This window comes from Pseudopipra pipra, chromosome 8, assembly GCF_036250125.1.
Source record: "Pseudopipra pipra isolate bDixPip1 chromosome 8, bDixPip1.hap1, whole genome shotgun sequence".
NCBI lineage: Eukaryota > Metazoa > Chordata > Aves > Passeriformes > Pipridae > Pseudopipra > Pseudopipra pipra.
Window position 1 is genome coordinate 1,221,540 of NC_087556.1, and position 16,730 is coordinate 1,238,269.

General features: G+C 46.5%; 1 protein-coding gene across 3 annotated transcripts in view; it reads left to right on the forward strand.

The window, feature by feature from the left end:
- The window catches only part of PRKG1 (protein kinase cGMP-dependent 1), a 387,732-nt gene that overhangs the window by 62,628 nt on the left and 308,374 nt on the right, over positions 1 to 16,730 (forward strand). For all 3 annotated transcript variants that reach the window (XM_064662173.1, XM_064662171.1, XM_064662174.1), the window contains exon 2: positions 1,904 to 2,070. In XM_064662173.1, the coding sequence (XP_064518243.1) occupies positions 1,904 to 2,070 (167 nt within the window). The remainder of the gene's footprint in view (positions 1 to 1,903; positions 2,071 to 16,730) is intronic.

Consider the following 16,730-nt stretch of genomic DNA (forward strand, 5'->3'; position numbering starts at 1 on the left):
GGCAACAGGGGAGATCTGACTTGAACCAGGAATTCCCTCCACCCTTTGTGGCTGTTCTTGCAGCCCCTCCACTTGAAAGGCTGATTTATTTTATCAAGGAGAAAGCCTTATTTTGAGCCTTGGAATGAAGTAAATGCCTGAAATTGAAATGCAAGTTGGTGTGACTGATGCCAAGGCCCTTATTATGCTTTGCTTCTTGGGCAGGCAGTTGTGTAACGTTAATAATTAGTGTCTTTGTCAGGATTTGGGGGGACCTGTAGGGGTGGCCAAGACCAAAAGAGCAGTGCTAAGCCAAGGCACAGCATGGGAAGCTCTTCCACAGGAGGAGGGAGTAGGAAGTCAGGTTATCTGGGCAGCCTTACAAATAACCAGCTTCTCACTGTGCTGAAGGGAACAAATAGCACAGATGAAGGGTTTGGTTTGCACACAGAAGGAATTGGAGTGTTGGGGTGTAAATTCAAACTAAGGTTCTCAGGAGCACGGTGGTTTTATAGCAGGGTTGTCCTGCAGACAGGACTGGGGAATTCTGGTCCCTTTTCATCCCCTGGTCAGTCCCGATGGACTCTGATGGCAAGCAGAATGTTCTGCTGGAAGAACCTCAAAACTATCCAAAGCATCTCAAACATTACTGAGCCGGACCCGTGCTGCAGATGACCCTGAGGTGTCCTGCACAAGGGCTGCAGCAAAGGCAGGGTGTCTCCAAGGCTGGCTGGGTTTGGCTCCTTGTCAAGAAGATGCACTCCATTAGTGTGCCTTGCTTTGAAAGCCTCTCTTTGTGCTTGTGTTTCCAGAAGATAAAGCACTCCTGAATGCACCAGCTCTGCAGGGAGCTGCTGTGTGCCTGGGCTGTGTCACAGCAGCAGATCACTCAGCCCACAGAAGGGGAGCTGCAGGGTGACAAGTGAAGGGCCGTGGGTGTTCTGGGGGCTTTGCTTTTGGTCTAGACCGAGATCTCACATTCTCAGCTGTTCATTTGCATGAACGCTGGATGGTGTCGAGCTTGGCAGTCTGAAGGGAGGACTGGAAGGTTCACTGCAGTGACTCACCGTGTAGTAGCACTTTAATTGTAGAAATGGGAAAAATCTGGGGAAAATCAGGAAAAATGCATCAGTGGTTCTGTTGCACGTTTTCCCTCATGAGAGGACATGGGCAGAGGCATTTCTGGAGTGAGCAGGTTGGGCCATGTGTGCCCGTTCCAGGTGGGCTCCCAGAGAGCAGGGGAAGGGGGAGTTAGTGTCTGTGTCCTCAGGAACAGCTCCTTCCTTACCCAGCTTGGCAAAGTGGCCACCGAGGGCTCCAAACTTCCGACCCGCTCCTGTGCCGAGCCAGAACTGCACGGAGAGTTCTGTGCATGCTGACAGGACTCTGGAATTTTCCATGTAGTCAGCAAAGAAGTGAATTAAAGGTGGTGTTATTCCTGTACCAGGGCTGCCTCCTGGAGTGATTAGAACACCCTTAGACTAACGCTCCAAGAATCAGCACAGCAGCACACTCTGGTGTGCTCCAGTTTGTGTAAGGAATAGAAAATGTAATAAACTAAGTCATAAATCCATTAACTTCGTGTTTGTATTTCCTTTCAGTTCTGTATATGGAAGATATTCCAAGTAGCCACGTTATTCTTTGGTGTTACACAGACATGAAACTTGTAGCTAAAAGAGGATCTTGCAACCATCTGGAATCTGATTTTGTTTCGATACCTGATGTATCTAAAACTTGATTACAACAAATAATTACAAGTTAATGTTTCTGTAATATTTTTTTTTTCACTTCTCTGCACGTTTTTAGGGAAAATGTTGAATTTTTTCCCCTGAGGAAATACTGGGGCACTGTGTGGTTGTGCTGAAGGTCACTATAAATGAGCTGGGCTGGTGGATAAAACCTTGTCTTTCTCTTGGTGCCACAGGTCCAAGGAGCTGATAAAGGAAGCAATCCTTGACAATGACTTCATGAAGAACCTGGAACTGTCCCAGATCCAGGAGATTGTGGATTGTATGTACCCCGTGGAGTATGGCAAAGACAGCTGCATCATCAAGGAGGGAGACGTGGGTTCCCTGGTGTACGTCATGGAAGGTAGGGCTGAAATTCCCTTTTATTTTAACACAGGCAGGGACAAAAACGTTGTTTCGTGGGAAAAATAATTTCGAAGGAAAAAGGTTGAAGGCGCTGTCTAAATATGGTGGTTGAAAAATTGTGTGGATTAATTCTGCCTGGAAAATTTCTGCCTGGATTCGTGCGCCTCCCTATATAAAGAAAGGAGGTGAAAGCTGTTTAACCTTGCACTGAGATCCCTTGGAATAAACCTCCACTAAATATAGTTCTTTGGCTTTGAGACAATACTGTATAAATTAGGGACTCAAGAGAAGGATTGGTGTTCTGGAAATGGGAAAAGCCTGCTAAAACAAGGAGAATATGGTCACAGCCCACTCCTTGTAGGGCATTGGGAGGGCAGGGCTATGAATGCTGGCAGAGCACATGGGGCTCTCAGCAGCAGCCGTGCTTGGGATAATAGGAAATGGTATTTTCCCCTCCTGGGCACAAAATAAGTGTAGCAGCTGCAGTTTAGCACATCTGATTTGTCCCAGTGTGTGTGGTGGCAGGGGTTTGTTTTCCGGGTGGGACACGAGAGCAGTGGATATTCAGGGTTCTGAAAACCTTCCCAGGGGATCAGTGTTGCCAGTGCTGCTCTTCTCCAAAATGGCAGCTCCTTGCATTTGGTATCTTCTTCTTCTCCTTTCCAAGTTTCCTCGCTCTTCACGTGGCAAATTGAGCAGATTTTAAGTATGTCTGGGTTTTTGATTTGTCAGGAAGTGCATGTCTGCTGTAAGAGTTACTGAGCTTGGTCCATCCAGCATCCCTCTTCTCAGAATGAGTTTTGAGGGAAATGTCCCTGTTTGTCATTCAGAGAACACAGCAAGCAAATTCCTGCTGGGATTTGGTACCATGCAAATGGACAGATGATTATCAAGTTCTTCTTGCTCCTCTCCAGAACTGTCTGGTAGGCTCAAAAACATTTTGGCCAGGTAACACCTGAGGGGAGTGGAGGTTTCTTGCTTGCCCATGTGTACATTAATGCCTGAAATTGTTCTTTGAAACAAAACTATTTCCAAGGCAGTAAGCCATCCTCTAAGCAAGGTTTCCTGCCAAATTCTCGAGGCCGTATAGCTGCAAATGCTCTTCACTAGTTTCCCAAAACAACTTTAATCTTCTGTCCTTTTAAGGTTAAGTCCTTTCTCAAGGCACAGGTTTAATTGGCTTTTCACAGTTTGAAATGTTGCACGTTCAGGTGGTGTTTCAGTGAAGTGTTGGGGGGGGTGTTGCCAAAGTGTTTCTGCTCCCAGCATTACATGGAAAGATTTAAACTTCTCAATCCTTTGTTTGAGTACAGAGACTACTTGGAGGTGGAGAATCTGTCCTGTGGATAATATAAACCCCTGCCTTTAAATAGCATTTTTTTCCTGGTGAAAATGTGCTCAGCCTCCTCCCATTCCTTGGAGGGGATTTTTTGTGGGAGGATTTATGGGCAGAGCTGTGTCCACCATGGTTTGCGGTATTGAACAGGGCTTGGTATTCAGATAACTCTATTATTTATCAGATTTGATTACATTTATTAGGATTATTTATCATCATCTGATGATGAAGGTACAACAAACGTGTGCTAAAACTTCTGTGCCTGTTGGGCACTGGAGCTTGTTCTGGCAGCCCTGTGGGTGAGGGCACGACTTGGCTCTCCCCCAGTCTTTGCTTGGCCTTGTAACTTAATTTAAGGTTATTTAGATAGCTCCCTAAATATGCATAATGCCTTGCAAACAGAATTATGAGGAGTTGATGGCCTATGTTTAGACATAATGCAATGAGTGGTGGTGAAGTCATGGAAATGGAAGAAGACTGTATGGAATGGGCTGGACTGTGGTTCTGAGAAGGGGCTCAGGAGCTCAGTTTGCCTTATCATTCTGTGTCATCTCTCAATTACGAACACACTACACCCAAATATAAACTCTTCTGTGTCATCTCTCAGTTACAAACACACTACACCCAAATACAAACTCTTCTGTGTCATCTCTCAGTTACAAACACACTACACCCAAATACAAACTCTTCTGTGTCATCTCTCAGTTACACCCAAATATAAACTCTTCTTTACAAACCTCTACCGGACAAACCCATCTTGGGGGCTACTGAGAGGTATTTCTCAAAAAAAAAAACCCAAATAAACACCATTTTCCTTCCACTAATTCTTTTCTTTCTTGGCCTTCAGGCTGTGATTAAGACAGATAAAATATTAGTCCTGGAGATGATCTGGTGGCCAACACTCTTGTGCTTGTTTGCAATTTGTGATTCAGCGTTTGGACGGAGTGTGTTACCAAAAGTCTGAGCTGTGCACTGGGGCTGTTTGCTGGCCTGATTTTATATGATAATTTGAGATGGATTTGGGAGCATCCATCACGTTTGCTGTTCCTTGCTGGGCTCTCGTGTGTCCCGGGGAAGCAGCGGCGCCGTCGGGTCTGATTTTTTTCCTCTGCAGACACGAGGACCCTGCTGGTCCTGATGAGACCTCTCAAGTGATGATCCTTGAGTGTTCTGCTTCTCCCCCATGAATGTTAAAACTCGTTTGCTGAGCTCAGTGAATCTTAAAACGATGATGAGTGTTGACCTCAGATTCCTTCTTCTTCAGCAGAGCTCGATGAGGCTTTAACCACAGAATGGTTTGGGTTGGAAGGGACCTTAAAACTGCCTAAATGCACCCCCTGCCATGGGCAGGGACACCTCTTGACATCATTTTGAATCTTTGTGTGTCCCTCAGCAGCCAGCTGGGGGCTGTGTGATCATTAAATAGGAACACAGAGTGTGTCCTGGGCCTGGGAGACACTTCCCAGGACAGAGATCCCGGTGAGGACGTGGAGAGCTGTGGGATTGGGGTGATCCCAAGCACTGTTTCTGTTCCCCACCAAGGTTTTCCCTGGAGCCCCATGGGAAGGGAGCTGGTTTTAATGGGCTCTGGAGGCAAAAAGCACATGTCCATTTGTCTTGGGTGGCTCTCATGAACTTGGAGAGAAGGATTTACATGAAATACCAAAGTAGGAACTGGTATTCCTTCAGGTTCTGCTGTGTTTCAAGGTGGGGAACAACCCCCAATCCCCTCATGTTCACTAAGAAACCCCCACAACTTTTGCATATTAACTGAATTGGGTAAAGAGAGGTGGGCAACACAAAAAAAAAATAACTGACAGCTGTGCACTGAAGGTGGAAATTAATGTATTTGTGATAGCAGGGGAAGCATTAAACATTGATGCTGTGAGCACCTTCAGCAGGAGAGTTCTCCCAGGCTGAGGAGACTGGGAGGGAAGAGGGTAAAATAAACATGTCAGAAATATCCCCTCTGCTGTGAGAAAGTTTGCTGCTCCAAGAGTGGCTCAACAGATTGTTTGTCTTAAAACTGAAGGGTTTTTAGAGCCAAAAAAGGTTCTCACTGGTTAATCATATTCTGCCTCTAAAATGAGTCCACCACCTCCAGGTTTTTTTTTTTTTTAAGGGGAAAAAAATCCCTAAACACTTTGCAAGTCATAGTTTTGCAGGTTTGCATCCTGCCTTTGGCCATAACATCTCTAAAATTCCCTGCAAGCCCTTTAAAAATGTGCAGAGCTGGCGAGGTGTCTCTCAGGGAGGCACATCTTCGATCTGCGCCGCGGTGACAGGTTTGAGCTGTGTGTGGGTGCTCTCCTCAACACTAATGAGGATAAATGTGATATCCCACATCTGAAACCAAATGTTTCCCCCCTGTGCTCCTGCTCTGGCTGAACCTGTCAGCTGCAGCGTGTCACATTTGATGTCTGCATTAGGAGGGGAAGATCCATCAGCGGGGCTGTGCATAAATCAGGTGACAAGGTACAAGTTTTGGGCTCTCATGTGAGTAACAGTCACACCGTGACAAACAGACACCCTCACTTTTTTTTAGAAACTATATTAATAGGTGTTAAGGCTCCTCCTTTTATGGTTGTTGCTGTTTTCATAAAGTATGGGAGAAGTAATGCAGTGAGACAGGGGGAAAGGAAGGTTTAAATCCTCGGATTAACCCCTCTGTCACTCGTGGTTCGGGGGCTGTGACATCCTCCCTGCCTGTCCTTGTGCACCTCTGCACCACAGCTCCAGAACCTGAGGGAAGAAAAAGATGCTTCTCTAGGCAGGGAAAAGGAAGAAGCAGCAGCAGCTTTTCAGGAACCGTGCTGAGAAGCAGCCCACACTTCCCCAGCCCTTGTTTTTAGTAGTTTTCCTCTCCTCTTAAATTTTGTTTTATTTTCGTCCTCAGCCGTGAGGATTTGCCTTTTGTTTCTAAAAGAGACTTTTGTCTCTTGCTGCATTTCTTGGTAGCTTCTCCAGAGGAATGAAGCATTTTAACTGTGTGACTTGCCATGGGAATGTGGGTTTTTGGGAGTCAGAGGTGTCTTGGGAAGGAGCCTATTCCTAGAAACCGCCGGCTTTGCCAGGACATCAAACTCGGCGTTGATAAGGGAAGACAAACAAAGTCTCTGGAGCTGTTTGAAGTACAGAGAGAAGTGCAGGAGGCTGTAGCAGACCTCCCACGTGGTCTCAGAGGGGTGAAATCCTCCTCTGGGAGTCTTTGTGTCATTCCCCCTCTGAGCCCTCGTTTTATGGACTGATCTCATCAGGATCTGATTTAATAGGACTAATTGCTCTTGTAGGGCCTCCCGAGTCAGTCCCTTCTCCTCTCAGGGAGAGGATTAGTAGGACTGACACTTGCAATGAAAGAGAAGTGGAGAACAGAGGCCTGGTTTGGGATTTAAACAGGATAAATGATCCGAGGGCTGGAGCAGCTCTGCTGGGAGGAAAGGCTGGGGGAGTTGGGATTGTTCAGCCTGGAGAGGAGAAGCTTTGGAGTGACCAAATTGTGGCCTTCCAGGGCCTGCAGGGGCTGACAAGAAAGATGGAGAGAGACTATTTCCAAGGGCCTGGAGTGTCAGAACAAGGGGGAATGGCTTCCCGCTGCCAGAGGGCAGGGTTAGATGGGATATGGGGAATAAGTGCCCTTACAAGAGGTCCCTCACAATCTTGCAAAGTCCAAACACGTGACATTCTCTTTGCTGGGATTCACCAACACTGGCAGTGATCATCATTCATCTCAAAGAAAACCACATGGAGGAGTTTGGGGTTTTCTTTTTGGTTTTGTTTTTTTTTTTTTTCCCCTCCCGACTTCGGTGAAAAGACACTGGAAAAGTTGGCTGGAACCACCTTTATAAACTCTTCAGCCTGTTACTAATCCCTTCAGTCTCTGGGGGAAGTGTGAATATGCAGTTTCAGTTCAGTCAGTTCAGTGCAGCCAGGCTGGCTGAGCTGTGCCAGGGGGTTTGGGATCAGTGCCATGCTCTGGGATCATACCTGGCCAGATGGAGCTGAGCCCGTGCAGGGGGGGATTTGTTTTGTCCTCTGTGCCCAAATAAATTGCTAGACTTCCTGCAGATTAGTGATCCTTCAGACCAGTACCTGCCTCTGTGGTGTAGGATCAGGCAGTTTTGAGAGCTCTTTCCAAATATCTTTCCTGATAATGCAGCTGTTTCCCACCTTTCTGCCTCTCCCAAGGATGCTCAGGGAGGCAAGAACAGCTGCATCCATGGCAGGCAGGGCTTTCCCAACACAGTCAAGGCAGTTCTGCTTCCAGGACTGATCCTGCCTTTCAGAACAAGTGTCTTGGGCCCCATCTGAGCCTCCAAACCTCTTCTCCAGGGGGTTGGATCTGCTTTCCCAAGCAGACATCCAAGAATAGCATCTCCTGGCACAGGTGTTGGGTGGCTCTTGGGGCTGAGGAGCATTTTCTCAGTGTCCACCAGGAGCACTGTGTGGGAAGGCATCAATTAGACTTTTATGGCACAGTGGGGTTTTCTGCAGAGCCTGAGAACAAATCTCTGGCCTCTGAAGAACCTGCTTTTCCTGGGACTTTTCACTGGATTTGGGAAAATGTCCCATGGCAGCAGTTTCTGCTCCACGTTCCTCTGTTTAATTTTTTCATCTCTTTTTTCTTTTATTTAATCTTCATCCTGCTGTTGTAGAGGTGGGAGGAGCCAGGTGAGGGGCTTTCCTGTAGTCAGAGGTACTGCTCCTCTTGGGAATCCTGCAGCCTTTCAGGTTTCCCATTGGAGTCTTTCTTTTCCCAAAACTCCAAAAGTTACAAAATCTGCCACTCTAAGGCTGGAGCAGAAACCTGTTTGATAATCCTTGGAGATTCCTTCACTGTCCCTTACAGAAATTGGGTGCTATTCCAGCTGCTTCCTTTTGGAGTTCAGACTAAAACTTGATTTTTCTCCCCCTTTCTTTTTGTTCTAGAAGTAAAAAAACTGTGTATTTGTCATCAAAGCCCACGAGTTATTTCTAGCTAAGCATTTTTTCCATGAGTAGGTGAAGTGAGGACTTCTCTGTGTGGCTGCAGCACTGGGGAGGTTTGGGTTTGCAGCAGTGAGGCCCAGCCTGTGTGAGCTGCTGTTTGCTTCTATATTTACAGCTGTTTGTTTCTGTACTTTTCCAAATTTTCCCCGTCCTAAAACCTGTTTATGGCAGTCTCTGGGATAAATTGAATATTCAGGTGCTGTGCTGATTTACTGCGTCAGCATTAGAGCTCTGTGTGAGAGAAACCGAGCTCCCTTGCCATATCCAGGGCAATAAAAAGCCAATTTTCCACTGTTATCAGCTTGTTATTCTAATTTTACAGTGTCTTAATAATTAACTCTTCCAAGAGTATTATTTACTCCTATTAGTGATGGAGAATTAAACGTTTCTTGTACTTATTTCATAGCGTGTTCACGAGATGAAGTGGGATATGAAAGGATGATGAAATGGGATATGAAAGGATGATGACTGTGCTCATGACAGACAGAGTTTGATATTCTGTATAAGGCAGTTATTTTTAAAGCTGCAGAGCTAAATCTCAGCCCTTTTTAAATGCACTAAGAGCATTAGGGGTGTATAAACAAGGCAGGTAGTGCTGCTCTGCAGTGTGTTAGGGGATAAATTCAGGCTCTTCCTCTTAAAATAACTCCATCCAAACTGCAGGCTGGTAGATATTTTCTGTACTGACTCATGTGGACTGACAGACTTTATTCATAAGGATTGCTGAGTCGGGGCAAACCAGCATTTCCAGGGGAAAAGGTGACAGTGGGAACATTCACTGTCACCCGAGCTGGGATTTGGGAAAGAAATCCTGTGTAAATCTCAGCAAATAACCTGTGCTGGTCCTGCACGTGACCTCTTTGCAGAGAAAACCCGAGCAAACACAGCCCCACACCCTACACAATTTATGTTGGGAATGCCATGAGGATGTCTGTGTGTTCTAAGGATATTCCTGGATGAAATAATTCCTTTCCAGCAAGGAAAACCGAACCCCTGGTTAGTCTGAGCCACTTTTGGGTAGGGAGGAGAAGAAAATGCGCTCAGAGCTGGCACCTCATGACTTCATGCCTGTCAAATATAACTTCAGCCAAAGGTTTCTCGAGGTCCTGCCAGGCTGAGCAGTGGAGAGGAGGGACTGTGGGGTGTGTGAGGTGTGTAATGCCTTTGTACAACTCTAAATCCCCCAAACAGCCCAGCCTTGTGGCTCCGTCCTCGCTCCAGCCCTGCTGTCAGCACAGCTTCCCAGGTAGGTTTGGATAAGAGAGGGATCTGCTGGCAGGCTCTTCAGCAGTGCTGTGGAAGTTTTAGCTTGGAGATGACCTGGGAATACTTTAATTTTCAGAATGAGTGCCCGGCTTGATCTGCTCGGATTGCCAGCGATTTTACCGCCTGTGCCGTCATTATCTGAGCTTCTCTGGATCTCAAGGCTCTCTCAGTGAAGCACTGAGCAAAGCTGGGGCAGCCTTAGCAAAACCTCAAATCCTTCATTGCTAGGGAGGAGCATTCAGAGTTTATCAAAGGGAGAAATGGCTCTGGAAATGCCTTCCCACAAACTGGCTCATCCACAGGCAGCCAAATATCCACCTCCCCCTCTTCAGGGAAGACAATGCTCAGGTGGAACCTCTTCAGAAACTCTCCCTGCTGCGTGGCAAACATAATTAGAGTGTATTTTTTCCCCCCACATAAGATCATAGCTGATGTGCCATTTATTTTTGTATTTCTCAGCAGTTGTGCAGAGGCTGCTTTGTTGTGAAGGGGGTTTTATTTACAAAGTAAATTGGTGAGATAAAGCCTCGTTCATTTTATTAACAGCACTTCCAAAGGGAGGCACAAATGCCTTTCTTGTCGCCCCCCCCCTGCTCCACAGCTCCCTTTTATTGAGACTCCCACAACTGAAATGTAAAATAAAAGGGCTTTTCATCATAACAGTGGACATGAGAGTGCCTGGATTCTGACCTTTGCTTCTGCCCCTTAAAGCACACGGCTCTGTAATTTAGTCTGTGTATGCAGATAAAGACTCCAGTGTTTAGCAATCCAAACTGTCATTAAAGGACCTTTAAAGGGAAAACGTTCCCTTTTTTTAGGGCTCCATTTTGCTTTGGATTCCTTGTTGGCTTTGAAAGCTCACCTACAAAAATAATCAAACCACGGGAGCTCCGTGGCCTTTCCTGCTGCTCTTGGTTGTATGGAGAGAGCTCAAAGTATCCAGTCTGGGGAAGGGGAAAAAGGCTGTGTGCTGGAATTAGGGAATTACAGAATATCCTGGGTTGGAAGGGACCTGCAAGGATCCTCCAGTCCAACTCCTGGCTCTTGCCTGGAATGCTGCAGCATTTACTGTGGGAGCACATCCCAAAGAGTTGTCCCAGGTTGCTCCAAGCCCAGTCCAGCCTGGCCTTGGATACTTCCTCCTGCTTCTGCTTTAACCTGGAAAGTTGGGGCATTTCTACCTTATAAGATCTGTTGGTGGTTGGTTTTTTCTTATCTGTGCTGGAAAATGAGAGGGTGACAGCAGGAAAACTGAGGAAGAAAGGGACTTGTAGTCCTTGGACACGTGAGGTCTCTGTGGCTGGAAGGTTCATCTCCTTCTATCAGTGGGGGAAAAACTCCCATGGATTTGTGTGGCCAAGGCTCTCTGCAGCCCAGAAACTTGACAGGGAGAAATCTGAGGATAAATTAAAAAAAAAACAGTCAAACCAGGGAGGTGGGGAGGTTTTTTTATTGCACTCTTTTACAAGGTTTTCTGATTTATTTTTTTTTCCTTCTGCTTTTTAATATGTGGGTCCCGATCTCAAGCTTCCTGGCAGATGAGTTTGGGGGGGAAAATGAGAATTTTAGGAAAGAAATCAAAATGTCAGATCAATGTTTGCACTGTATTTATCTAAAATAATGGAAATTACAGTGTATCCCAACAGCTGCTGTTCCCAGCACATCCAGGCACAGATGCTAATTAAATGCAATCAGAATACGTAGGAATTAAAGATGGAAAAACTAATAAAAATAAGATGTTTGCCATCCTGTGCCAAATATTTTCATAACCTCTCCATTCTGACTGGAAACAGCTATTTTGTGAGGCAACCAGAACACGAAATAACACTGGGTAGGCTTTCTCATGTTAGAAATAAAAGCAGCAGCTGAGGTTTGAGATGAGGCAGATCTGGAAAAGCAATAATCTTGTTGTAGTTCTGCAGTCCCAGCCTTCCAGCAGAGATCCACAAGGGACTGTTTATCAAGCCTGAAATGATATAAACCCTTATCTTGGGGTAGGAGGTAACTTGAAGTCATTTTCTGGCTGGATTGTGGGGCTTTTTTTTCCTGTCACTGATGTAGAACTTCACAGGTTTCTGAAAGTTAGTTGTGTCTTGTGTTCTTCACCTGCTTCCACCTCTTTCCTCTTGTTACTTTTGGGGGAGGTTGGAAAGGTCCAGGAGTTTTTAAGAGGTCTTTTTTCCTAATTATGTGAAATCTTGCTTAAATTGTTTTTTTTTTCCCCCCGGGGTTTTCATCCTGAGACAGTGTGTTCTTTTGCCATGCTCTCTTGTGGCAGTTGTTCCCACTGGAAAAGTGAAGCCAAGTTATAATATTAACAAAAGATCTTCAGTGGGAAGTGAAAAACTGTCTCTGGAGAAGTCCTGCTGACTTCAGGATCCCAGGGTGGGTCAGGCTGGAAGGGAGCACGGGGGGTCTTTTGGTCCAGCAGGTTACTCAGGGTTGTGGCCATTGAAAATCGTGAATAACTCATGAATTTCACTCCAGACATCCCTGCAGAACATATTCCTGAGGACTGGGCAGTGATTTTTGCCCCTAAACCCCCGTGGCAGGGGGTTGGAATGAGATGAGCTTGAAGGTTTCTTCCACCCCAAACCATTCTAGGATTTTACGATTTGAGAAGATGGAAAACTGATATTACCACTGAAATCTAGTTTTCCAGTGATCCTTGGGGGGGGTTGTAGTAATCCAGGGGGTTACTCCAGAGGGACTGAGAAAAAAACCCCAACTGTGAGGTCCCAGTACAGACTTTTATGAGAGCCAAGTGGTCAACATGCCCTAAAATGTCAACTATCTCCAAAGATATCCTTTAAACACTGGTTTCCTGTGTTAAAATTTGGACAGAACTAAATCCTTGGAAGTTGTTTTTTTTTTTTAAACCAAGGAATATGTTTGTTCCCAGTCTCGGTACAAGATAAGGAGGGAAGGAGATGTCCTGGTTAATGTTCATCTGGAGGGAACAACTGGACCTGAGCATGATGAATGAAAAGAAGGGAAGTTTATTTTCTGCTTTCCCTCAGCAGCTCCCTCTTGTTATCATTTCTCAGCTATCTCCAGTACATTGTTTTCCTTCTTGGAAAAGCCAGGCCTTTTTCGGAGAACCCCCCTGAGCTGAAAATCTCCAAGACTTGAGAGCATCTGTAACTCTGCACAGCTTCATTTGCTCACAGGTGCTGCTGGGAGGAGGGCTTATTTCCTGGTCTTCCATCTCGTGCAAAAGAAATCCCAGAATGGTTTGGGTTGGAAGGGACCTTAAAGCTCATCCAGTTCCAACCCCAACACCTTCCACCATCCCAGGTTGCTCCAGCCTGGCCTTGGACCCTTGCAGGGAATTCTCTTGTATAACTGTTGAAATCAGCAGACCTGGAGCTCCTTCTCACTCCTCCTTCTCCCTGGCTTTGTTTCCCAGCCCTGTGGCAGAGTGATTATCCTGTATTAGCACTCAGAGCCAGGTCCTTGGGTGACAGAAGCCAGCACAGCCCCCTTTGTCCCTGAGCCGCCGTCCCCACGCTCCAGGAATCCCGGCTCATTCCTTTAATATGGACCAGAGTGGGATGGGCAGGAAGGGAAACCTTTCCTTCACGTTCTGCCCTCAGAAAGGGTTTGTTAATTTAAGCTACAAAATCACAGAATCATGGAATGGTTTGGGTTGGAAGGGACCTTAAATCCCATCTCATCCCAACCTCCTGCCATGGGCAGGGACACCTTCCACTGTCCCAGGTTGCTCCAAGCCCCGTCCAACCTGGCCTTGGACACTTCCAGGGATCCAGGGGCAGCCACAGCTTCTCTGGGCAACCTGGGCCAGGGCCTCCCCACCCTCACAGGGAACAATTCCTCCCCACTATCCCATCTAACCCTGCCCTCTGGCAGTGGGAAGCCATTCCCCCTTGTCCTGCCACTCCAGGCCCTTGGAAATAGTCTCTCTCCACGTTTCTTTTCATCCCCTTCAGGCCCTGAAAGGCCACAATTCAGTCACCCCAAAGCTTCTCCTCTCCAGGCTGAACAATCCCAGCTCTCCCAGCCTTTCCTCCCAGCAGAGCTGCTCCAGCCCTCGGATCCTCTTGGTGCCTCCTCTGGACTGGCTCCAGCAGCTCCATGTCCTTGCTGGGCTGTTCCTCAGGGCTGGATAAATCCCATTCCTCAGGCTCCCTGATGTCTAAACAGCTTAAGGGTTAAAAGCTCTCGCTGGGCTTTGGTGAGCCCCGAGGAAGTGAGGGGAATGATCTGTTTTATACCCCAGTGTTCTGAGCCCTATGGGTCAGAACTGGCACTCAGGCATTTCTCAGAACCCTGTGTTGCAGCACACAGAAAAACGAGGTGCTGAAGGTTTATTTCCCTGTCTGGAGATGAGTTATGCTCTGTACTCCCAATATTATGCAGATCAGCTGTCAAACTGTGGGACATCTGAATTAAGAATCGCTCTGATCCAAGAATAGAAATCAGCAAGTGTTCACTCAAATATTACAAATTAGTGATTTTAAGAGCTCCATAAGGAGTAGAAAGAATCACCATTTATGAAAGCTTATCACAAACATCTTCATTCAGGTTCAGTGCTGTGGTTGTTATGAGCATCAGTGTCAGGTTTTCTTACAGTCCTGGCAGAGACTTATTTGGATTGTCCTGTGTTTGTTCAGGATGTTATCCCCCATAATGGTGAATGGTTTTAAACTAAAAGATGAGAGATTTAGGTGGGATATTGGGATGAAATTCTTCCCTGGGAGGGTGGTGAGGCCCTGGCCCAGGTTGCCCAGAGAAGCTGTGGCTGCCCCTGGATCCCTGGAAGTGTCCAAGGCCAGGTTGGACGGGGCTTGGAGCAACCTGGAAGGTGTCCCTTCCACTAGACCAGGTTGCTGAATATTGTGGAGGAGGTGAATAGGGAATCCCGGGGTGAGGGGGGTTTCCACCATCTAAGAATTAGGAGGCATCACCGGACCTGAGCAGGCAACAAACTTCAACAGCAGAAAATGCATTTATTTAGTGATGAAAATCATCCTAACAGGATGCAATTTTCACACCAGCAGTTCTTTCGGAATTGTAGAACGTTTTAAGTTTCAAATATGAATATATTCCTAAGAGAACGTGCAATTTTATTAATTTGACTTAGTTATTTCCTTCTGTGGCATTTGTTTTATCACCTTTGCAACGTGCAGGGTATTTACTGTATATCCTTGATGGCTTCTGAGACTGGTTAGTTGTCACTGGATGTCCTTCCTAGAAAGCTCTGAAGTGTGAAAAAGGCAATGCCTTAAGAACCAGGAGGGTTGGTTATTCATTGGATCTGCTTTTGGGTTGGATTAATAACTCCCACATTTCTTTTGACATAAGTTCTTTACCAACATTTCCCCCTATTCCCCCCCCATGGTTAAGCCTAATGATTCCCACATAAACTCGGCCAGAGCACGTTGGGAACAGCTGTGAACTTGACTGTTCGACATCAGAGATTCATATCAGGCTCTAATGAGAAAAAAATTAGCTTTCCTGATGGCAGATGATTGCTAATGTGCTAAAAAATCCCTGCTGCTGTCTCCAGACTGCTCTGAGTTGTAACCTCTTGCTGTCACACAGTGGGGGCCGAGCTGTGGAACGCTCTGCTTTGCCTTGTGCTGCCCAACTTCTCCCTGGCATCCCAGTCAGACTGAGCAGGGGGAAGGAGAGAGGGCTGAGTGCTTTAAATCACCGAGTTTTTCTAAAGTCACTTGTTGCTGCCACGTGTCACAGCTCCGGTGGTTTGACTGGCAGCTGCCTCACCCAGTTCTGGGAGTGCCCAGCCCTGGAGGTGTCCCAGGAAGGCCTGGCCGTGGCACTCTGGGCTGGGGGACAAGGTGGGGATTGATCCCAGGGGGGACTCCATGGGCTGGGAGGGCTTTTCCAACCTCAGTGATCCTGTGATCACAAAAACAGAGTGGAAACTATTCTCTGCTGGTGGGGAGAAAACTACTACTAAACTTAGAGCTGGCGAGGAGCTCAGTGGGTTATTAATTAAAGAGTGTGGTGGTTTAAGCAACGTGCCTGGGCTTTCTCCTTGCTTATTCTGTGGTGGGAAAGGATCTACAGGCAGAACATCTGGCTGTGAAAGCCTCCAGTCATCTCAAAGAGAAGCTGTGTGATTTTTTTTTTTCCTTTCAGTACATATTGGATAGGGCTGAAAGTCCCAGTCCTATAGAGTCTGGAGACCTGCTTCTGCTGATGGAGGGTTTGCTGAGTGTCAAGAACATTCCCACCCCTCAGTCATGGTGTAATGAAAACAGAAAGGGAAGGAACAGGGACACAGGGGATCTCCCTGGTGTGTCAGAATGGACACACTGTGCTTCTGATACACCTTAGCACAGAAATGGCTCATGGCATTCTTTCTTATGGTACTCTGATCCTTCAGTGCCTGATCTGGGGTTTTTAAAACTCTGTTCTTGCCAGACTTAAAGGCCACTTACTGAAGACTAAGAGGTGCTCACGTCTTGTCTTCTTTGTGATAAGTTCAGCTGGAGGGACTCTGCCAATTAGAAACCTTGATAATGGAGCCATTATCAAGGCTAAGTAAGTTTGGATTATCATTTCATGGTAGCTGTGGAACCAGCCTCCAGGCCAGCCCTCTGACTGCACTGACCTAGCTGGACACTTGATTTCTGTCTTTCAAGAGACTTATTTTTAGAGATTTACCTGTTTTTTTTTGCTCTGCAGCTTTCCTGAATGCCCCCCTGATCACAGTGGTCTGTAGGTTCTTCTCACAGTCCTTACTGTGTGATTTTTCTTGACCTCCTGACGTGTTCTGAACTTCCTGGTGTGATGGGAGATTTCTAGCTGGAGCTTGTGAAGGACTTTCCCATACAATAGCTAAAGCATTGCATGTGGAAATGAAGTGATTTCAGCTGACAGAATTGGTTCTTTCAGAAGGGCACTGATTTCTGCATCAATCAGTGTTTACCCTGGTGTCCACTTTGGTGTGTTATTGGTGTCCTACATCTTAAAGGACGCTTGTTCCCACCGCTGTCCTTGTTATCCAGCTTACAGCCAGGCCTCCCTGCATCACCCCTTCCTGGAATCCTGGCAAGACACATCTTCCTCTGCACCCAGAG